The 24,605-nt window shown below is 39.9% G+C and overlaps 1 protein-coding gene across 4 annotated transcripts in view; it reads left to right on the top strand.

The window, feature by feature from the left end:
* Nucleotides 1-24,605, top strand: part of Ube4b (ubiquitination factor E4B) — a 119,427-nt gene that overhangs the window by 29,931 nt on the left and 64,891 nt on the right. For all 4 annotated transcript variants that reach the window (XM_047558020.1, XM_047558038.1, XM_047558029.1 and 1 more), the window contains one exon: nucleotides 18,688-18,823. In XM_047558020.1, coding sequence (XP_047413976.1) covers nucleotides 18,688-18,823 — 136 coding nt within the window. The remainder of the gene's footprint in view (nucleotides 1-18,687; nucleotides 18,824-24,605) is intronic.

Genomic DNA, 24,605 nt, shown 5'->3' with positions numbered 1-24,605 from the left:
TCTGTCGAAATGGTGGATTTCCTTTGCCATACCTCTTATCTTCCTTTTATCAAACAGGCTCAGGTTTCTTCTCTGCCGGCAAGGTGATTTAAGACTGAATTGATTCTGCTGATTTTATGAATTTGTTGATGCTTTCCTTTTTCCCTCTCTCCTATCTTCCCTCCCTTCCTCTCTTCCCAGGGTCTTGGGTATGATAAGCACAGCCTCTACCACAGAGCTACACCCCCATCTATTAAGAGAAAATAATCCAAAAATGCAAAATTGACTTAATGGTCAAATGACAAATTTCCTTCATGCTGCATTGGCACAGAAATTTTTCTCTAAATTTTCAAGGGTATAAAGTTTCTCCTGGGACGGGAGGTAAAGCTCAGTGATAGAGCATTTACTTAGCATGTGCAGGTTCCTGGATTCCATTCTTAGTACTGCAAGCAAAACAAAACAAAAAACGTCACCTGATGTGATATTGGATAACTACCTCATTGACAAGTATTTATATTCAAGATTTATTTCTTTAAAATAAACAAGGTGATAGTTGATATCTGGGACTCTTGGAAAAATAATGATATTGACTTATACTGTGTATTTCAAAAATATTTTTTCCATGTGACCTTTTCTTTCTTTCTTTTTTTTTTTTTTTTTTTTTTTTTTTTTTTTTGTACTGGGGATTGAACCCAGGGGTGTTCTACCACGAGCCATATCCCAGCCCTTTTAATTTTTTTAGCTGGAGATAGGGTCTTGCTACGTTGCTGAGGGACTTGATAAATTACTGAGGATCTCTCATAAGTTGCTCAGACTGACTTTGAACTTGTGATCCTCCTGCCTCAGCCTGCTAAGTCACTGGGATTATAGGTGTGTATCACCAGGCTCAGCTCTGTGAACTTTTCTATCAAACAAAATGTGTCATTATAATAATTATTATGATTGCTGATTTATTATTAATTAAACTGTTAGAAAGTAGGTCCTAAGAGAATTGTATGGATCATTATATCTAATAATTTGATCTATGACTATTAGTTCCACGAATACTTCATGTACTCTGCCTTTGCCAGCCTTCCAGATAATCTGTCTTCTTGATCTAGGATTATTTGTCAATTAAAAGTGTTTCAGGGGGCTGGAGTTGTGGCTCAGTAGTAGTGTGCTTGCCTGGATGTGTGAGGCCTTCGTTCGATACTCAGCACCACATATAAATAAATAAAATAAAAGATCCATTGACAAATAAAAAATATATTTTAAAAAAGTATTTTGGTTGCTATAATTCATTAGATATCAGTGTATTTCCTCTCCATTTTTTCAGAAAAATTCTTATCCTTAATTCTATTAATTATAGAAGAGGGACATTCAGGGCTGAGTGCGTGGTGCACACCTATAATCCTAGTGACTTAGGAGGCTAAGGCAGGAGGATCTTGAGTTTAAAGCCGGTCTCAGAAACTTAGTGAGGTACTTAGCAACTCAGCGAGACCCTGTCTCTAAATAAAATATAGAAAAGGGCTGGTGGATGTGGCTCAGTGGTTAAGTACCCCTGGGTTCAATCCCTGGTACCAAAAAAAAAAAAAAAAAAAAGAGGGACATTCAGGCCAAAACATCAAAATTAGTAATGAATACCTTTGTCTAAAATGTTTCATCTTTATAACTTTGCAAAGCTGTGATGGTCTTTCAGTAGGGCTGAAGATTTCAGGGTTCCAGTGGTGACTTTATCTTTTCTTTGGAAAAAGTGCTAACAATTGTTCTATTTGTCTCACTATAATCAGGCCATTCCTGCTGTTCTACAATTTGTACAGGAGAGTGCCTTTCTCTTACTTTACCTTTCCTTTCTTTCTTTGGTGATACTGAGATTGAACCCAGGACCTCAAGCATGTTAGGCAATCTCTCTTCCACTGAGCTACATCCCAGTCCTTTATTAAAGATTCTATTTTGAGACGAAGCCTGACTAGGTTGCCTAGGCTGCCCTTGAACTTGTGATCCATCTTCCTTGGCCTCCCAAATAGCTGGGATTATAGGAGTGCGCCAGCACACCTGGCTCACTTTATCTTTCTTGCTTTGTTAAATCGCAGTTCTGATTAAGTTCATTCCTGTCCTGTCCTCTGTCTCGTGCATTGGAACAAGACAAATTCATGATCACAAACTCATAATACTGTCAGGCAGTTATAGCATATTTCCGAGTTCACTTCCCATTCTGCTCATGGATGTTATACCTTATCCTTCAATTGTAACACAGTATTCTGCATGCACACTCTCTCAGGCATCCTGTTTCATTGAGAAAGTGGATGCAGTCAGGAGAGAACCTGCATCACCATTTCATCCAGCTGCCTACATCTGTGTGTGCCTAGTTTTTCTTAGGATGAACTCACTGCCTCTGTGCCATCGAAGCTGGGTCCTGTATCATATCCCCTCTCACCTACTCAGTCCATGGTTCTAGTTGTTCCCTTCTCCATCCTGCCTCATCACTTCTTCCATCTTCAGGGGATTTTTGTAGTAGTCTGTGTGTATGCTGTTACTTCTCTTGTGGGCATTTTAGAAAGGAACTCTCTTATTCTCATTTTCCCTGCCAGCTTCCACCTCGTATCTTCATTCAGCTCTGCACCCAGAAAGTTTTGAAATGAGTCTCCAATCCTCTGAGTCTCCTCCTTCTGTCCTTGCAGCCTTTGCAGAATCAACCCCAGGTGGGGAGGCCTCTCGTGGTTTGCTCTGAGTCACTGTCTAGTCTGATCTTTCAGCCTCTTTTGACACAGCTATTACCATCTCTGCTTTGAAATGCTTTTTTCTTCTGGTTTTCAGAATTACCACACTTTCTCCTGGTATTCATCCTGTCTCTTATCTGCTCCTCTTAGTTTTTTGTATGGTTCTTTTTCATTTCCCTGAGTCTAAATGAGACGATGCCAGAGCTCAATATTTAAAATCTTGTTCTTTTTATCTGTGTTTTTCTTATTGATTTCAATTGGTTTCCTGGCTTTAATTACTACCTCTAATTTGATGATTCCTAAGTTTGTATCTCCAGCTCAGACGTGATTCTTGCATCTAACATTTATAATCCAATGACCTGTTTGACTTCTTGTATGTCTTGATAAGCACCTCCTAGTTGACACCTCCAAAATGAAGTTTCGATAGTTCCTCATATCTTCTTCCAGGATCCCCTATCAAGGGATAACTCATTTTTTTCCAGTTGCTAAAGCCAGAAACATCATCACTTCTGATTTTATCTTATATGCTAGATTAGAGATTGGCATGCCTTCTGTACAGGGCCAGACAGTCAATATTTTTTGTTTTGCAGACTACAAGGTAAGAGCTATTCATCTGTGTCCCCTTAGCACAAAAGCAGTCATAGCCAGGAAGTACATACACAAGCGTGACTGTGTTACAATAAAAAACTCACAGAGGCAGGCAGTGAGTGGACTTGGCCTGTGGGGTACAGCTTCTTTACCCCCTACTCCCAGCCTGTCCGCACACTAGAGCTAGACCAGATTCTCAGCCTCTGCTCTTGCCCCCTGCGCCTCCAAGGTCCGAGGCACCAGCATCTCTGGCCTGCTGCTGGCGCTGCCTCCTGTGTGCTTTCTCCAGGCCCATGCTGGCCTGCTGGCTGCACTCTCACTGCAGAGCCACCGGGGCCACCGTTGCACAGTGCAGTGTTGCGTAACAGCAGTGCTGTTTCTTACAGCAGGTTTATTATGTTGTCACAAACTAGCAAACACTTGACCATCCTCTCAGCGGTTGGCTCTCGGCAGTACATCTCAGTGCTGTGAAGTCCTGATTATGTTTCTCACGTTATCACCATCATTCATAATTACAAACAGGTAGCTATTATTAGCTACGCTTTGGCAGGATGGATAAACAAATTTTCATGATTTATTAAATAAACAAGTAAAAAAAAAGAAACCCAACACAAGGCAGGTTATGTCATCTGTCTTCAGAACCCTCCATTTGCTCCCTCCCTCAGACAAAAGTCAGAGCCCCCAACAGACAGTATTACTCTCTATATATGTATGATTACATGAATGGCGTGAATATACATTGTGTACAACAATAGAAATGAAAAGCTGCACCCCATTTGTGTACAATGAATCAAAATGTATCTGTAAAAATAAAAAATATTTTAATTAAAAAAAAAAAAAAAAAAAGTCAGAGCCCCCAACATGCCCCAGGGCTGTGTGTGACCAGCCCTGAGGTGTGACCCCTTTTCCATTGCTCCCCCATTTCCTCTGCTCAGGCATGCCGACTTTCTTCAGTCCTGGAACATTCCAGGCAGGACCCATCTGGGGCCTTTGCATTCACTGTTTCTTTGCTTAGAGTGCACATGCTCTAGAAACGCAGCACTTAAGGTGTTACTCAAGTGTCACTTCCTCAGTGAGATGTCCTTGGTCCTTGGCCACTGACTGCACTTGCCACCTCTGACATGGATCCTCTTCAACTCTCACTGCCAGCGGACATTGCAGGTGTGTGACTGTGTGTTCTGTTTCATCTGCGTCACCCATTGGAGAGTAAGCTCCATGGGGCAGGGACTTGTTCCCATTCTGTTCACTGTTGTGTCACCAGTGCCTGGCATGCAGTTTATTAAATCATAATGCATTGGGTTGAATTAAGAAATGACTCATAACAGAAAATAGCAAAACAGCATGGGCATGTATATCTTAAAGAAATTTTAAGAAAATCTGATAGCTGTCCATTAAAAACTGCAAGGTTATGTACCATGAGGAAGATGATTGCTTATGCTTGTTTTCTGTTGTTAGAAGTTAAAGGACCCATGACAAGATTTATCATCCACTGAATGTGAAGGAGAGGCTTGTGCTGTATAGGGTCAAGAAGTGCTTCTTCCCTCCTGCTTTTAGCTTGGGCGATCAGAAGAGATCTGGCTCAGGATTGTGAGTGTCTCAGTGTTAGAGCCCTTGCCTCGAATGAAGAGATCAGGTGCCATTAGGGTGGTAATATTGTAGATAAGTGATTGTTTTTTCTTTTTTCTTATTTTAGAAGTGCTTTCTAGCAGAAACATGGTAAGGAGTCCCTTATCCGAAAGCCTTAGTCAGGGTCCTTTCAGTTGCAAGTAACAAGGATTGGGCAGTTGTAGGGGGTCACACAAGGTGGTTCTCCCCTGTGCAGACCTAGCATCTTGGCGTGCTCTTGGCTTCTGTGTCATTTCCCAGGGCTGCCCTACAGGGACCACGAACCCGATGTCTTTCTTTCATGTTTTGGTACTGGGGGTAAAACTAAGAGGTGCTTAAACATTGAGCCATATCCCCAGCCCTTTTCATTTTTTAATTTTGAGACAGGGTCTTGCTAGGTTACTTAGGGCCTAAGTTTCTGAGAATCACCTCAAACTTGGAATCCTTACCCCCTGAGCTGTTGGGATTACAGACATGCACCACCACAACTGGCTTAATCCTGATGTTTTAATACAGCAGAAATTCATTTTCTCACAGTTCTGGAGGCCAGAAGTCTGAAGTCAGGGTGCTGGCAGGGTCATGATCCTTTCAAAGACTCTAAGAAAGAATCCTTGGCTCTTCTGGCTTCTGGTGACTGCTGGTATGCCTTAACTTATGGCCAGAAAACTCTTTATCTTGTATCGCCTTCACATTGCTGTCTTCCCTCTGTGTGAATCTGTCCAAAATTCCCTTTTCTTATAAAGATGCCATTCTGTGGATTAAGGATCACCCTCATCCAGTGTTATCTCGTTGACTTGCTTATACCTGCAAAGACCCAACTTCCAAATAGAAGTATTATTTATTTACTTTTCTTTTTGTGGTGCTGGGGCTGAAACCCATAGTCTCATGTATGCTAGGCAAGTACCTACTGCTGAGCTACATCTCCAGTTCTTTTAAAAAAAAATATTTTGAGACAGTCTCACTGAGTTGCCTAGGCTGACCTTGAACTTGGGATCCTTTTGCCTCAGCCTCCCTCTTACCTCTTGTGCCTGACAAGAACTGAGTTTTATTGAAGAAACATTTACTAACATTATGCTTATTCATTTTTTTTCCCTAAAATTAAAAAAAACAGTGCAAAGTATTTCAGACATACAGGATAACATAAATGTTGCCTGTGACCCCCAATGGAATCCCTGGTGCCCCCACCCCTCCCCTTAACAATAGAGCATTGGTGTTCCCTATCTTAATTCTTCATTCTCAGACATTGCTTAATTTTTTTGCTGAATTGTTATTTCAACTTAAAATAACAAGAGAGACTTTGTAAAGAAACAGTGAGTTTATTCAGGAATAAGAAGGGGATTATTACCCAGAATGTGCATACTTGGACAGTCCTATCTAGTGGTGCAAAGGAAGATGGGGTTTTTAAACATTAAATGAGGAAGGCTGTATAAGTTGTTTGGAAACAGTTGTTATTGGCAAGAATCAATAACAATGGTGGCATCAAGATTGAGTAGGCAGTTACTGGCCAGATGTTCTCATGGAAGTATTTTTTTGTGTACGGCTGCAGTGGCTTTTGTGCAAAGTAACCATGATAGTTGTTCCTAGAGGTGTGAGTGTCGGGAAGCTCCTCCTTCTACCTCCTGGCTTCATTTTGTTTTGGGTTTGACAAAAGTGGCTCCGTTTTGATTCTGACAACTTTCAGTTACATGACTTTGCTTTTGCATCTCTTAAATCTTTACGTATATGGGTCAGATTTTCCCTATAGATGATTGCTGCTTTAAAAAGCCATTCTTGGTTACTCCACTTTGACATTTAAGCTATAGGGCTTACAGCAAGTTGAGTTCAGCGCTAGTTCCTGGGAGTGTAGAGACAGTAAGACGCAGTGTCCTTCCTTGAAGAGCTTACAGTCCAGTGGGACAGAAGTGTTCTCTCAACTTCTGTTGACTATCCGTTGGGCTTGGCGTATAGTTCACGTGTGGAGTACATGCTTAGCAGGTGTGAGTCCCTGCATTCAATCCCCATGGATTAACTTATGTCCAGAAAACTCTTTATCTTGTATCACCTTCACATTGCTGTCTTCCCTCTGTGTGAATCTGTCCAAAATTCCCTTTTCTTATAAAGATGCCATTCTGTGGATTAAGGATCACCCTCATCCAGTGTTATCTCGTTGACTTGCTTATATCTGCAAAGACCCAACTTCCGAATAGAAGTATTATTTATTTACTTTTCTTTTTGTGGTGCTGGGCTTCACAAAAGAATCAAAAGTGGCTCCGTTTTAATTCTGACAACTTTCAGTTACATGACTTTGCTTTTGCATCTCTTAAAATAAATCAAATCAAATCAAATCTGGTTATTAAATTCCTGGGAGGGATTTTCTTAATTTCTTCCCCACCTTTAGGTTGTTTTGTGAATGCTTCCTTAGCCCTCTTGGATAATTTTATTTTATTTATTTAAAAAAATTTGTTTTTAGTTATAGATGGATACCATGCCTTCGTTTTATTTATTTATTTTTATGTGATGGTGAGGATCGAACCCAGTGCCTAACACATGCTATGCAAGCACTCTGCCACTGAGCTGCAACTTCAGCCCTGGATGATTTTATTTTAAAGTTTCGTTTTGGAATAATGCTACCTTCCCTCTGCTCCCTTTGATGTTTACCTGTCAGACATCTTGTATGTCCAGCTCAGGCCTTGCCCTGCCTGGCTGTTTTGCTTTTAAGAGGTAGGCATGCTTGCCCAGGACTCCCACGATGAGCACTTTATCAACTGGTTTCATCTTGTCAGGATTCTTAGGTCTCATGGAAAGTGTCCTTTGGTTGTCTCTAGAACTCAGCTGTTGTCATTCCATAGTTGCATTGGCAAAGTTGGCAAAATCTTTAATTGACATGTCACAAAATATTTTAAAATACATTTACGAACATACACAGGATTATAAAACAAACTAGTATATAGAAAGTTTTCAAATTATTTTTAAATATGATGATATAATTATTAATGTTCCTTTATTAATGTTCCAAATCATAAAGACTAGCAGCTGATCTATCTACTAAGTGCTGTTACCTCAAGTTCTGTTTTCCATCTGTGGACCCCAGTTAAGGTTTTCAGCTTTTAAATGGGAAATGAATAGCAGGGCCTGTTTGGGACTAGTAAAAAGCCAAATGAATTGGGCATGGTGGCACAGACCTGTGATCACAGATATTTGGGAGACTGAGGCAGGCAGAAGCAAGTTTGAGGCTGGGTTAGGCAACTTAGCAAGTCTGTCTCAAAATTTACAAAAAGGGCTGGGGATGTGGCTTGGTGGTAAAGTGCCTCTGGGTTCAATCCCCAGTACAAATAAGTAAATTAATAAATAAAATAAAAGAATTCATAGCAGCAGGCATATGGATCAGAATTCATTTCTTCTGATTGCTAGTCTTTAATACATGTAATCATAGGTTAAGTAAAAATTCTCTTAACATTATGTTTGCACAATTGGTCATTCATACATTTGAATATGTGTCAAATGGCTTGTTTGCTGGGCACTGTGTTAGAAACCAGGGGTGCAGAGATGCATGTTTCAGTGAGTGGCCTCGAGGGTTTCACTGGCAGCACAAGGGGACTAACCTGTGATGTGTCCAGGTGCGGATGCTGGCTGTCTGACAGCACAGTTGCAGGCAGAACCTCTCAGGCTCATGGCTGTGGCTGTGTGTGCTGTGGATTTTTTTTATTTTCCTCTTGGATCTATTCCACATAGGTACTTGTCTCATGGAAAATCTTCCTTGGTCAGAATATAAATTAATACAGCCTTTATGGACAATAATAATTTTTATGGAGGTTCCTCAGAAAACTGAAAATTGAATTGCCATATGATTCCGCAGTCCCCCTGCTGGGTTGCTCTCCGGAGGAACTGAAACGCACACTCTGAAGAGAGCTGCCCCCGTGCTCGCTGCAGCGCGCTCTCAGTAGCTGAGGCGAGTAGGGACATCGAAGTGTCCAGTCGCAGGAGTGAACAAAGAAGGCGGCAAGTGCACGTGTGGTGGAATAAGCCTTAAGAAGGGAAGTCTGTCACCTGTGACAGCACACATGGATCTGGCTGGAAGACGTGATGCGAAGTGAAATTAGCCAGCCAGAAAGATAAATGCGTGATTTCAGTTATATGTGGAATCTAGAAAACTTGAAGTCATGGAAGTAGAGAGTATGAATGTGATTACCAGAGGAAAGGGGAGGGGGAGGGACGAGAGGGAAGACAGTTGTTCAAAGGGTACAGAATTTTAACTAAATAAGGGAGTAAGCTGTAGTGACTGATTGCACAGAATGGTGACTAAAAATTAATATTGCATTGTATGTTTTTTAAAAGGATGCCTTTTTTTTTAGTTGTCGATGGACCTTTATTTTATTTATTTATATGCAGTGCTGAGACTTGAACCCAGGGCGTCACACATGCTAGCAAGTGCTCCCCCGCTGTGCCACAACTCCACCTAAGATGCCTTTTTAATGAAAGAAGATGGTTACTTTTGAACATCTTTCCATATCCCATTACAGTTGTGGTTCTTATTTCTCTAAATTTGCTTGATAAAGTTTGATCTTTTACATTTTAGTTTATTTTGGTTGTTACCAGTGGTTTACTGAAATCATACATTCATATTGCCTTGATTTAATATTTATTTGTGTCCTTCTGTGTGTTAGGATCTGTTTTAGGCCATGTTGCTTGTTGTTTAGTGAGAGAAAATGAACAATTAAAACCCTTTAAAGTCCATCAGATGGTACTGATCATGGGGAGAACCCAAGCGGTGTGTTGTCATGAGTTTTGCAGGGAGAACCCTAAGAAGGGAGGGAGCAAACCAGACAGGATCTGTGGGGTGATCTTTTTTTTTTTTTTAATTTATTTTTATTGTAAACAAATGGGATACGTGTTGTTTCTGTTTGTACAGGGAGTAACAGCATACCATTTGCGTAATCATACATTTACATCGGGTAATGGTGTTGGATTCGTTCTGTTATTCCCCACCCCCTCACCCCTCTTTTCCCTCTATACAGTCCCTCCTTCCTCCATTCTTGCCTCCCTCCCACCCGTCCTTTGTTTTTTTTGAGATTGGCTTATCTCACTTAGCATGATATTCTCCAATTTCATCCATTTGCCTGCAAATGCCATAATTTTATTATTCTTTATAGCTGAGTAATATTCCATTGTATATATATACCACAGTTTCTTTATCCATTCATCAATTGAAGGACATCTAGGTGGTTCCACATCTAGGCTGGTTCACAGCTCTATCGTGAATTGAGCAGCTGTGAACATTGATGTGGCTGTATCTCTGTAGTATGCTGATTTTAAGTCCTTTGGGTATAGGCCGAGGAGTGGGATAGCTGGGTCAGATAATGGGTCCATTCCAAGTTTTCAAAGGAATCTCCACACTACTTTCCAGAGTGGCTGCACTAATTTGCAGCCTGTGGAGTGATCCTTTCAGACTGAAGGAAAGGAGATGCAGAAATCCGGTGGCAAAAATGGGCTGGTGGTGCCTGCTGTTGCAGGGGACAGGCGTCTTCTTGCTTTTTCAATTTCAAGTCTAATGGGCATTGTTACTGTTCAGTAGTGTGTGTGGTGTGTGTAGGAATTTTAGCTAAATCAAAGCCGTTTTTAAAGTAAGTTGTCTTTGGCTCTGAACCTACCGGGACTGATACGGTGTTGGAGTGCCCCCACCTTCTGCTTGGCCTGCAGTGTGGTTCGGAAGGTACCTGGGGCTGGTTGTGCAGCTCGCCAGTAGAGCAGGTGCTTAGCCCCTGAGACCCCGGGTTCCATCCCTAGGACCAAAACAAACAAGACACAGCTGCTCCAGAAAGGCCCCAAGGCCAGAGGGCTGCAGTGGCCCCTGAAAGGCTACTGGGCTCTGGAGGCTGCTACTCTTGGTTCTATCACATACATTTTGTCCGTTTCTGCCCATCCTTTCCTTTAGCTGAGGAGGTCCTCTGTTCCCATCTGCCTCTCCTTTTATCATACACTTTTTTTTTTTTTTTGGTGCTGGGGATTGAACCCAAGGCCTTGTGCATGCTAGGCAAACACTCTGCCAACTGAGCTATGTTCCTAACCCCTGTCATACACCTTTGATCTTGTACATTTTAGTTCTCCAAACATCCTGTGCAGCCTGGTTCCTTCTCTCTGAAGTGGCCTTTGGGCTGCTAAAGGGTGTATTAGTTGTGAGCTGGGTCATACTAATGACTCTGTGGTTCTGGATCAGGTGCTGATGTCCTCCCAGGGAGAGGCATGTGGTGTTGGGGGCTGGCTTCCTATTGTGTGTGGGGGGGTGTTGACCCTCTTCCGCTCTCCCTGGACCCTAGTCCTGCACCCTCCCCACTGCTCACCGGCTCTCCCTGGACCCTAGTCCTGCACCCTCCCCACTGCTCACCGGCTCTCCCTGGACCCTAGTCCTGCACCCTCCCCACTGCTCACCGGCTGCCAGCGGCTGACTCCAGGAGCCCATAGGCATCCTGCCTATGCGGGGGACACAGACTGCCACAGCACTGCTTTCGTTCCTTGGTCGTCCTTCCCAGGGTGTTGCAGGCACAGGGATGACCCGGTGAATGAACGGTTTCCATAAAATCTCATCCCTCTTCCTTAGGGAGCAAATGACTTAGGAGAGGGAAGCCATGTCCTTCTCCTGCTCCCAGCCCTGCTTGTTTTTTTCCTGTGGGAATCCAATCCAGAGCCTTCGGAAGGTCTTCCGCAACTGGGTTCCTCCCTCTGGATGTGACTGCTGTCCTGCTTTTCAGAGCGCATCCTCCTTCCATCCTGGTCACCCCACTTACCCTGTAGCTCTGTGACCAGCAGATACTGTGCCACAATATAGCCATTCTTAGTTTTCCTACCTAGATTGAAAATTCTGGGGGAAAAAACTGTCTTACATTTCTCTCTCTCTCTTTTTTTATTTTTGCGGGGTGGGGGTGGGGAGTACCAGGGATTGAACTCAGGGGCACTCGACCACTGAGCCACATCCCCAGCCCTATTTTGTTTTTTATTTAGAGACAGAGTCTCACTGAGTTGCTTAGTGCCTTGTTTTTTCTGAGGCTGGCTTTGAACCTGCCTTCCTCCTGCCTCAGCCTCTCCAGCTGCTGGGATTACAGGCTAGTGCCACCGCACCCAGCTTCCTTACATTTCTCTTTGATCTCTTGAGCTCATGGTTCTGGCTGGGTTGATTTGGAGTAACTGGGAGCTTTTCTGCCTATCTCTCCCCAGTCTCCCAGTTGGTGTCTAAGGGAAGTGAGTTTAAGAAAACAGGTTTCCGAGTCTTTGAATCACAATGGTTTGTCATCTTTAATGCCTGGGATTAAATGTTGATACTTGCAAAACCTTACTGTTGAGCGCCAGGCAGCCTCCAACAAGCAGGGATCTGTCACATCCAGTAGGATTCATCCCCTCAAGTAGAGTCTTGTCGCCCTTCCCTGTTTCTTCTCTGTCCCCTTTGCTTTAGCTCGGCTTCTCCCACTGACATGGTATTTTATGATCCTGAGGAAACTCCAAAATTAAATTTTTGCCTCTTCTTAGTTCAGATAATTGACTTTCTTAAGGTTCTCTGAACGTGGTACATGAAAGAGTAGGTCATCATTGACCCAAGAAAGTCTTTGCAAAGTGTCAGAAAGCATCAATTAGGAACTGTTCTTCGATTCAGAATCTTTTGTTTCTGATATAAATATGTATGTTTAATAGGATGCATAATACATTATTTAGATTTGTTATTGTCAACACAGCATGGTTTGAAAAAATAACCGTAATGCCTAACTTTAAACTTTAATAGAACCAGGAGGGACTGGAGATTTTTATACTTCAGTCCCATCATTGTGCAGATAGAGAAAGTAAGGCACTGAGATGGGAAAGACTGAAGTTACAGAGTTCACTAATATTACCCACTTGCTCCTGTAAACATAAATTTAAAAAGTGTCCCCAAAAGTCCTGTTGCATTCCGTAAGCAGTTATTACGTACTCACTGTGAAATGCACTGTTGATTTTTGAGGTGGGTGACTCTGGGTATAGAGAATCAGAGTGTGGCGGTTGTTACCAGATAACTCAGTCCAGTTAGATGCACATATTCTTTTTTGTCTCCCGGAGTTAAGGAACCTGTACTTTACACTTGCTTGTTAATTGTGAATGTTTTAAACAAATTACTGTAGTATCAGTGGATCAACAGGAATTTTATTTTGTTCATCTGAACCCATGGGTTGGTGGAGGAAGTCTCTAGATAGTGATGAGATGCATTTACTGTCTTGACTGGTGCTCAACTATACTGAAAAGTATTGAAGTGGTAGGGGCTCATCTTTTTTTTTTTTTTTTTTTAATACCTATATGTGTATTAGATTTTTATTCTTGAATTGGCTGCAAAATTCCTGATTGCTTTTGCTTCCTTCAGATTCACAATCATCAACATTGACAAGAAACTTTGCTCAAGTAGACATTGCAAATGGCAGCAATATCTATCATATTCCTCCAGTAGTCGCTCATCTGCTTTGACCCTGAGGAGTTTGACTTCAGTTCTCCCCTTGTTCTCTGATGCCTGCAGTTGGGTCTGCAGTTTATAAACACGTTCACATTCCATTGGATCTTCACAGCAGCACTGTGAGGAATGCTCACCAGTACACAGGGAAAACTCAAGTAACCTGACTTGCTTAATCAAGGTCATGACACTTGACATCATAGAAGTAGGGCTCCAGGTCTCGTGTTTTTGTAAAATAAATGTTTATGTTTCTGCCACGAGAGTTGTGAAGATAATACAGAGAATTTCCACGTGTGTACCCCCTGTTTTCCCTAATGTTAATATGTGGTACTTTTGTCAGCAGTAAGAAATAAGCCTTGGGTTGGGGTCGTGGCTCAGTGGTAGAGCGCTTGCCTCACACATGTGAGGTACTGGATTCGATCCTCAGCACCACATAAAATGAATAAGTAAAATAAAGGTATCATGTCCATCTGCAACCAAAAAAGAAAGAAGGAAAGAAAAAAGAAATGAGGCTTGGTGTACGATACTAACCGTGAGTCTGCTTAGGTCTGTGACAGCTTCTCAATCCTTTGTTTTTTATATCATGGCAGTTTTGAAGAGTACTGGCCAGTACTTTGTAGAGTGTCACTTGGTTTAGTATTTTCCCCATAGGCCAGTCTCATGGTTTTGGAGAAGTCTCTCCCAGAGAAAGTACCCCTGATCATGTCACGGCAGTGTGTGAGAGCCACTGACATCTGGTGGTGGTACCGGCACTGTGCGCTCAGGTCGTGTTTGCCAGGTGTGCTCATCATGAAATGACGATTTTTCTCTTAACACGGACACTTCTTGGGTGTTGTTCCTGAGAACAGCCGTATTCAAGGAGTGGATTCAGCTTCACTCTCTAGAGTGGGGGTATCTGTAGTATTTGAAATTCTTCTGTAAGGAAGATTTGTCCCTTCTCCCTTGTGTATTTATTTAATCTCTTGCTTATATCAATATGAATTCATGTACATTCACTTTATGCTTTCAGCTGTATTATTTATTTATAAAAAAATGTTCTGGCTTTGGCTCTGATAGCTCTTGCAGTTTGGACCCTCTATCCATTTGCCATCTCCCACCCTTTAGTTTAGTTTTTTTTTTTTTTTTTTTTTTTTTTTTAGATGTTGATAGACCTTTATTTTATTCATTTATTTATATGTGGTGCTGAGAATCATATCCAGGGCCTCACACATGCCAGGCAGGCGCTCTACCACTGAGCCCCAGCCCCAGCCCAGCCCCCCTTTAGTTGTTTTTTTCTTTTCAAGAACATTTATATATCTTTTAATTAGTTTAGCTTTACAAGCAACTCAAGCACTCTTTCATAATAAAACACTGCTTTCAGATTACATGATTTTATAGTCTATCCTGAAATTCTTGGCCTGTTATTGCTAAAGGTCTGTGTGTTACAGTTGGTTTATATGTTGAATAGAAACAGCTTTATGAAGCTTTATTTTTTTTTAAACAGAATTAACACATATTTTAAACAGAATTAACCCATATAGGCCACAAAGAGTTTTAAATAGAGTCGTGCTTGGTGACAAGTTAACTGTCCCAATAACATGAAATGAAAAGATTTTAAATGGATATTAAAGAAATGACTACCCTGATACCTTGATCTTTTCACAGTGTATCTCCACGAAAGTACATAAACATCTCCAAAAAAATAGCATCATCTTCCTGCATACCCCAGGCTCACTTGCCTTGACTCTAGAATTATCCATTTCCCCAGGGAACAGTTCTGATCTTTGGACTCCAGATGTATGATTCTTTGCCTGATTCTTCCTTTGGGCATTGAGGAAGGGACAGTCTGTTTTGTTATAGCACTTTTCTAGTTTGGGTTGTTAGTTTTCTTGTCCCAGTATTTTCGATATCATTGTCTTCTTTACAGGTTTGAAATTTTATTTTATTTGTGTTTATTCAGAAGAACGAAATGTTTTCACCAGGAAATTTGGTGTGGAAAAAATATGTCAATCTGCTCTATGGAATACAATATGTTCATTATAAATATTGTTGCAGGGTAAGAGTTGATACTGACCAAATAAAGTCAGTATATTTTGTGTTTTCCACAAATATTAACTCTTTAGCTTGGTTCGTTGTCAAGATCTATTTAAATAAGCTTTAGAATTCTTACGATGAAAGGAACGGTTCCTCTTATAACACTAAATTTTCTTAACTTTTCATAATCTTAGAATTTGTAAAGTGTATCTTTGGTTTATTTGTGTATTTTTTTGGTGTAGAGGCTTTGGTTTGAAGTAGCTAATTGAAAGCCTGCAGCAGCGTGCAACAGAGGCAGTAGCGGCTTTATGTCAGGAATCTAGAGATCTTAGTTTTAACCTTCTCTGTTTCCAACTCGTCAGAGGTCCTAGGAAAAGGGACTTTTCAATTTCCTGGATGTCAGTATTCTTATCTGTGAAAGAAGAGGGTTGGACCAGAACCTTTTAAGGTAACCACCCTTACCCCTCTTAAACTTACTGAGGTTTTAAGGTCTCTTTTGACAACTTTGTGCTTCTTTTTTTATATTTAAAATTTAGAAAGGCTATGCAGTTGGGCATGTGTGTGTGTGTGCATGTGTACATGTGGGTGTGTGGGGGGGAGACGAAGGAGTAGGGTAAGAGAGACTTAGAGGTTAAAAACAGAAAATAGACATTTGTTTTGGTTTGTACCTGGACAGAAATGCCGTTTAGGAGGTACAATTCAGGAGGAGAGTCTTACAGAAGTAAAATCCTTAGTTTCTTTAAAGTTCTGGCCCTTCCATGCAGAATACATAATTTATCATCCGCAAACTCTGGCCACCATGGAAGTTTGGGAACCCTGGAAAGATTAAGTTCACGATCCATCACACAGACACGGCTCTTTCTGGTCCTGGTTACGTACACCCTTACTTTTAAGAAGATAAGTTTTTAAATTGATGTGGGGGATTTTCCTCCTCATCTAAAAGACATCAGAGGAGGATAGGCCTGTGTTTTTAATTCTTTAATAAGCAACTCTTTGAAGATAAAGGGGAAAAGAGGAAAACCTTGTTCCTTGATGCTTGGGTTCCAGATGTGACTTCTCAGGTGAGGGTTGGGAGAGGGTGTGGACGACAGAGAGTGTGTGTAGTTTCAGAAGAGAGGAATAATTTGTATTATTGCTTTGATATGTTTTAGTCATGATATTTTAATTTACATTTTAAATGAAATGGCAGAAACCATCAGTTTTGTTAAGTTTAAAAAAATGAGATGATTGCTTGGCATGTCGGAGACTCTGAGTTCATTTTCCAGCACCACACACAAAACGGAAAAAAGAAATGGTGGAGTCCTGTGGTGTTAAGGTTGGGAAGCAGGTCATATGTGATAAGCCACAGGGAGCATCGCCTCATGTGACCTGGATGTTGAATTCAGGGAAAGTCTGAATTCAGATGATACCTGCTAATCCTTGTAAAAATATTACAGGGCTGGGGTAGAGCTCAGTGGCAGAGTGCTTGCCCAGAGGGTGCGTGGCCCTGGGATCCATCCCCAGCACTGGAAAAAGGTGTCTGTGTCTGTGTGTATTCAAATTAATGTATTGTACTGCATGGGATACTGTGGTACTATATCACTATACTATCATTGTGTACATAGAATACCATAGTATACTACTACAAATAGAGTTTTTTAAGATAATGCATTGCAATGATGTAATTTGCATAATTTTACAACTAGTTTTATAGATAGACTTTTAAAAAGTTTTTGGTTCCTGGATATAACGCAGGACCTTGTGTATGCTAAGCTCTGCTCTACCTCTGAGCCATGGCTCCAGCCTATGGCAGAAATTTTAAACCCTGCTTAATTATATCCAATGAAAATCACTTACCTTTATTATTAGTTAACTTTAATTTTAAAATTGTCTGACCTTTCTTTGTGGTAAATAAAATAATATTCTCCTAAGGATTGTTTGGATGCTTTTTTTATTCCCTTAATATATATTTGCTGAGAACTTATGTTGGGGGTGTAATTGTTGATTTAATGAATTTCAAGTTTTACCGTCATCTGCAAGCTTACTTCAGAATTCTGATCACATCAGATGCTATCTTTATGTTACTAGCATCTTTTTAGGAATAGTACAAATTAGATTCTCATTTTCTTTGTAAATCCTGTAGAAATTTTAACAAACTCTTGTATGTCAAAAACTGTAGTCAGAAGTAGATAAATAGATGTTTTAAGATATTCTGTAAAGAGGAGAGACATTGAAGGGGGCAAGTTTACTTCTGTAGATTGCTGGGAGGGATGACATTTCATTCATTTGTTTGTTGTTTTGGCTACAAATGATAATTTAAGATTCTTTTTATTTTTTTAAACATGCCTGTCTCATTTTCCTTTTCAGCAACACAAGCACATATATTTTAAAGTGTTTGCAAATGCTTAGCTATACATAGCTTTCTCCCTGTTCGATCTTCCTGTCCCTTGGTAAAATAATTGTCATAAAGTAACTTCTAAAAATTGTTTGAAAAACATAATTTTTAAGACATTGATGAGGAAATTGCTTTGAGAAATAATGTGTTATTCTCACATGTAGTCTATGTTCCTGACTACAGGGTCACTGTACCGTAAGCTCCATGAGGGTAAAGCATCCAGGTTCTTTATTTTCACCAAGAGATTTAGTTAAGCTCACATGGTGGTGCACATCTTTAATTCCAGCTAATCAGGGCTGCAGCAGGAGGATCACACGTTCAATGCCAGCCTCAGTGAATTAGGGAGACTTTATCTCAAAAAATAAAAAGGCTGGGAATGTAGCTCAGTGGTAGAACACCCCTGGATTCGATCCCAGTACTACATGCAAAAAATATTAAGTTTATTAATGGATGGATCTTTATTGAAGTGGGTTGCTTGGTTGAGTCTGTGTACATTTTTTTCAACATTTTATTATGAAAATTTTAAACATACAGCAAGGGTGGAAGAATTTTGTAACAAACCTTGATAAACACATCATCTAGATTCTGCCATTAACATTTTATTATACTTGTCTTACTACACTTCTCTCTATTCATTGATGCAACCCATTTTGGTGCCTTTCAAGGAATTTTCTGGACTACCACTGAATCTAATTTGTTTTCAGAGAACAGAGTTTGAGTTGGGGAAAGAGAAGTGGTGAGGAGCTTGTTTTAGGGATCAGACGTCACTCTGTCACTGACTTCATACAGTCTTATCGATAGGATAAACAAGTTTCTTCCTAATGTTCGTATGATTTTAATATCGTGCTCAACATTTCATACAGTGTAATGGACACCGGTCAGTTGCTAAGGTGATGGTGCAACTGCAGACCGTGTGTCTCTGCCGTCACCATGACAGGCCCCGTCGCAGCATTTTGCAGGACCTCATGTCTTGTGCGCTCTCTGTCTAGGAGTCGCCCATCGGAGCCAGAGCAGCGAAGGGGTCAGCTCTCTCAGCAGCTCGCCTTCCAACAGCCTCGAGACGCAGTCTCAGTCCCTCTCCCGCTCCCAGAGCATGGACATCGATGGCGTTCCCTGTGAGAAAAGGTAAAGTGGGGGCTCAGTGGTGGAGCACTTGCCTTGCAAGTGTGAGGCCCTGGGTTCGAGCCTCAGCACCGCCTAAAAATAAATTTAAAGAAATAAAGGTATTGTGTCCATTTACAACTAAAATATTTATTTTTTATTTATTGTAGAGAAACGTAAAGTGGAGCTAGCTCTTTAATGTGCCCTTTTATTTAAGGAAAGGGCAAGATTCATTTTGTTGGACCTCTGTGATCCAGTAGTCTAAAATGCCAGCCAGGAGACCCATGCCAATCCTTAGCAAATTAGAGCCAGATTTCTTAAATTGAAGGATCTGTTACTCTGAAATGTTCTCCATATGTTTTTGCTGTTATAATATTTTTTATGAAATAATGGTATGGGTGGTTAAAAGTTTTTTTCAATGTCTTTATTTAGTAAACACAAAGCTAACAAGCATATGTCAGTCCCTAAAAGATTCTTCAAAGTTTTCAGTGAAAGTTTAAAATTTGGAAGATTTCAGAAAAAGGTAAACCGAATACCTAAATGTCTGATTTGAATCAGGGTACCCCAGAACAGAGCTGGCTTGTGCTACAGTGTGCTGTGAATGGGTGACAGTGGTTGAGGTACCAATTCCTTTAATTCCTGGCAGATCAGGCCTCTAGCCTCCATTTCTTCTGCCCTAGGCAGCACCCTCTGTTTACCTAGCAGGCCAGATGAATATCATCTTGTACATAGGTCATGATACGAAAAATGTTGCAAAGCACTGATATACAGCCTTAGCTCTTGTTGGAATTGGGATGAAGAGCCAGATCAGAGATCATCACATAGGGCAAAAATTCTCTCAATGAAAAAAAAAAAAAATCAAATAGAAAATAACCTACTCTACAGACGAAAAATAATCATGTTCTTATCACCTTTGCTCTGGGTTTAGGGATTTTTTTTTTTTTTTTTTTTTTAAATCAAGTCAACTCATTTCAAGGCCACTAGGTAACTATCATATGGGTTAAGGACCTACATTTACACCATTTTGTAGCTTAGAAAACCTGAAGCCAAGAATATTTATACAAGTAGACCCATACCTGTACTACCATTAGGCATCTAGCAGAATCAAATACAAGTCATCCAAGAATTCAGAGAATTACCTTAGAAAAAGTTCGAAGAAGTTAAGTGCAGTGATATATGCCTGTAATTCCAACTACTCGGGAGGCTGAAGTAGGAGGGTCTCAAGTTTGAGCCAGCATGGGCACCTTGAGTAAGACCGTGTCTCAAAATTTCAGAAAATGAAATGTGAGACCATAGTTGAAAATCACAGTACATATTAGGAAACAAGTCACTGTAAAAGCTACCCAATGGAAAATTTGATACAAGAGCTAAACTGTTGAGTAGACATAGCTAAAGAGAGAGTTGCCAAGTTGAAAGATACAGCTAATGAAGTTACCTAGAATGCACTATAGAGAAGAAGAGTGAAAAATATGAAACATATTTAGAGATACAAAAGATGGAGATCTAATATAATTCCAAAAGATCCAAAGGAGAACTTAGAGAAATAGATTCCTACACCCAACTTCTGTATATTTTTCTCCCTGGTTTGGAAGCAATTATCAAAAAGCTAGGACTAAGCTGGCAAAGTAGTCCTCACCTGTAATCCTAACAGCTTAGAAGTCTGAGGCAGGAGGGCAGGAGGATCACAGGTTTGAAGCCAGCCTCAACAACTTCACGAAGCCCTACACAACTTAGTGAGACCCTGTCTCAAAATAAAATAAAACGGGTTGGTATGCAGTTCAGTGGTTAAGCATCTCTGGGTTCAATTCCTGGTACCAAAAAAAAAAAAAAAAAACAGACCCAAGAATTTTTAGAGTTGGTAAATAATATGGATCCTCAGATTTGGAAGCCCAGTGAATCCTGAGCAGGATAAACAAAGTTAAATTGTAACTATGCTATTTACAGTAAAATTGCAGAATGCCAGTGACAGAGACCTTTAAAGCAACCAGAGAGAAAACAGAAACGAGTGTTAGGTGTCTCAATGATGGAAGCCAAAAGATGGTAAAGAATAGTGTTAAATGTGAAAAAAGTAACCACCCACTGGAAACTACATACCCTGTAGAAGGGTCTTTTAAGAGCAAGTTTAAAATAGAGATATTTGCAGAGTTTAGGAAACAAACAATAACAACAACAACAAAAAAACCCCACCTACTGGTCTGCCCCACTCCTGACTTCTAACCTTGTTAAAAGATCCCAGTGTGGTTTTTGTTTGTTTGTTTATACTGGGGATTGAACCCAGGGGCGCTTTACCACTGAGTTATACCCCCAGCTCTTTTTATTTTTTTATTTTAAGACAGGGTCTCATTAAGTTGATCAGGGCCTTGATAAATTGCCGAGGCTGGCCTGGAACTTGTGATTCTCCTGCCTCAGACTCCAAGCCACTGGGATTACAAGTGTGTACCACTGTCCCTGGCTGGACCCCAACTTTTAACAAATGTAGTTTATTAAAATAGAGACCAGGGTGTGGCTCAGTAATAGACTGCAGGGCCCTGGGTTCAATCCCCAGCACCACCCGAAAAAATTTTCTTTTTCAGGGATCTAGGGACTAATGTCTGAGATGCAAAGAAAGAAAGAATGGAGACTGAATAAATAATAAACGTGGTACATATGAACAAACCCCGATGTATAAAATGCTCATTACAGTTTGTAAAACAGCAATGGGAGAGGAGAGTGAAAATAGTCAGATAGATTTAAAATATTGAACAGGAGCAGTTAAGCCAGAAGCGGGATGGTTAGGGCACCCTCAGATTCTGTATTACTTGGAAAAAGGTAAATATACTTGCCAACTTTTAGGCTCTGAATTAAAAATATTTGATAAAAGTTCAAGAATAATCATTAAAAGAATAGAAACTCAGTGTAGTTGTGCCCCATCCACAGTGCATACATTCCAAGACCCCCAGTGGATGCCTAAAACCACAGATCATATTGAACCTTATACTGAGCTGTCTTCTCATATGTTCTGCAACATTGCCACCTAGTACCAAAGTGTCTCCTTCCTTCCATGTTGTGTGCCCTGGTACCTCCTAGGCTTCATTATTCTTTGATTTGGGGGCCATTATTAAATAAAATAAGAGTTACTCAAAGACAATTACTGCAATACCTCGACCATCATCTGATAAACAAGCTACCAAGTGAACAAAGGGTGGGTCGCCTGTCACGTGTGGACGAGCCAGACAAAGGGATGATTCATGTCTTTGGCGGAATGAAGCAGGTTGGTACAAGTCAGCATACAACAAGGGCAATTTAAAACTAAAAACTATAAATTATTTCTGGGACTTTCCATTTTCTGAACTGGGACCACAGTTGATTGAAACTGAGGAAAGTAAAGCCATGGATTAGAGGGGACCACTGTTCATCTCTCAAATCAGTAAGGGAGTAACATGGAACAAGGCAGTGGGGGTTAGGGTGGAGGAAACTTAAGTTTGTGGGGAAAAAAAAAGTACAAATTTTATAAAGAGAAAAACAGCACAAAATCGGATAGTTTAACAAATCAAAATATGTCACTAATCATAGTAAGTCAGTTAAAGTTATAGGTTGGGCAAAAACAAAATAAAGTTCAGCTTCGTATCTGTTTATATAAGGCATACCTGGAACATAGAAAGGTTGAAAGTAAAAAAAATAGATGCCACATAGAAAAAAATTGGGGTAAACCTAAGGATGATTCAGACGTTAAACAATAAAGAATTATAAGAAATAAGCATTTTCTTTCTTTTTTTTTTATTGTAAACAAATGGGATACATGTTGTTTCTCTGTTTGTACACGGCATAAAGGCATACCATTTGTGTAATCATAAATTTACATAGGGTAATGTTGTTTGATTCATTCTGTTATTTTTTTCTCTTCCCCCCCACTCCTCCCACCCTGAAATAAGCATTTTCTAATGATAGATATCCAGTTTCCCAGCAGGATATAACAGTTTCAAATGTGTATTCACTTAGTAATATAATTGCAACATCTAATAAAGCAGATATTGAGAATACAAGAAGAAATTAACACATAATGGTAATGGAAGAATTTTTTTAATTTTTAAATTTTTTTATTTAATTTTTTTTATTTTTTGTTTTTACAGACTGCATTTTGATTTATTGTACACAAAAGGGGTACAACTTTTGGAAGAATTTTAGCAGGCCGTTTTTAGCCAGTAATAGATCAAGGACAGTAAATGTCTGTAAGCATATAGACCAACAGCAGCTCAGCCAGCAGTTGAAGGATGCTGCACCTCGGGCCTTCCAGTGTGAGAGTACACCTTGTTCACTAATACTCCTGTCAAAAATTTTCAGGAAAAAAAAGTTTCAGGAGTCAGAACCATACGGCTCATGTTTTCTGACTCATACATTGTTAGAAAATTAATAGAGCAATTTTTAAAATCCACATACATTTAGACATTTTAAGTACCTGTCAAAGAACACATCATAATGAATGGAAATTTGAAAGTATACAGAATTGAAAAATAATAAATATGTATCAAAATTTGTGTATTGCAGCTAAAGTAATTCATAGAGGAAGGACTTTGAAACTTTAAATATATTAAAAGCAAATAAAGGAAAAAGAGAAAAGTACTAAATATTGGAAGTAAAATCTCTTTCTGTAATGATCCACTGGGTATGTGCATGTCAGCCTCCTCCTTACCCTTTGTTCCTGGATCATTTCTAAGTGAGATCCTTTTTAAATGTGTTTTTTAATCATTTAAAAACAACACCTGGAGAATCTTCTTTTGATTTCTTTCTTTTTTAAGTGAGCCCTAGGAAATGACAACTTGAAAAAAATGTTTAAATTCCCACTTTTAATGGGAAGCACTCCTACTCTTAGTAGTTTTTTCCTGACTCATTCACTTTCATTCTTCCATAGCATTTATTATTAATATACTCTATGCTTTGCTTGTTTAAAGAAATTATGCTTATAGTTTATTTTCTTCCTCCCTCTAACAAGGCTGTACACTTTGTGAGGTAGGGGTTTTTTAGTCTCTTGATCAGCAGTATCTCAAACGACTTAGCAGAATGGGCATTCAATATTATGTGTCACTGAAGAGATTTCCATGAAAAAAATATAAACTTACAAGGTACATATGAATTTGAGATCTTGGAGGAAAACCAGTTTTTTAGAAAAACAATTCTCCCCAAACATGACTCAGCAAGAGAGAATCCAAAGAAACACCAGGAAGTGAGGTGAATGGGTATTTTTTTGCTGGTTTTGCAGGTATTCTTACCATTTCAGTTTTACACAAAATTTTCCAGATAATTTAAAACTCAATTTGTGAGGCTAACGTAAACTTGATATCAAAACCAGATGAGAAATATAAAAGAATATTAATAACAGGGTAATCATATCCATAAACAAATTTGCAGGACTCTTAAGATTAGTAGATCAAATACCACAGCACAGAAATGGCAGGCTAAGCTAATCCCTGGACTTGGGGGTGAGCATAGTGGTTGCTGTCAGTCAACGTACTCCTTGATTTGAAGGATTCAAGGTTTTTTGGAAGTACCGGTGATGTTCTCTTTCCTAATCTGGATATTTTACTTTGTGGAAAGTTCATTCAACCGAACATCTATGTGTGACTCTGCACGTGTATTTCAAGTAAAAGCTTACTTTAAAAAATAATACAATATGACAGCTATATCATAATCAACGTGAGTTTACCTTGAGAGTACAAGAGGGCATTAACATTAGAAAATCTGTAAATATCGCCCACCATATTATATATTATGGGTAAAATTCTTATTATGCTGTTAGCTGCAAAATTTGATATAATTCCACATTGACTCA

This window comes from Sciurus carolinensis, chromosome 1 (assembly GCF_902686445.1).
Source record: "Sciurus carolinensis chromosome 1, mSciCar1.2, whole genome shotgun sequence".
NCBI lineage: Eukaryota > Metazoa > Chordata > Mammalia > Rodentia > Sciuridae > Sciurus > Sciurus carolinensis.
Note: the sequence above shows the minus strand (reverse complement) of the source record. Positions and strands in the feature narration are given on the sequence as shown.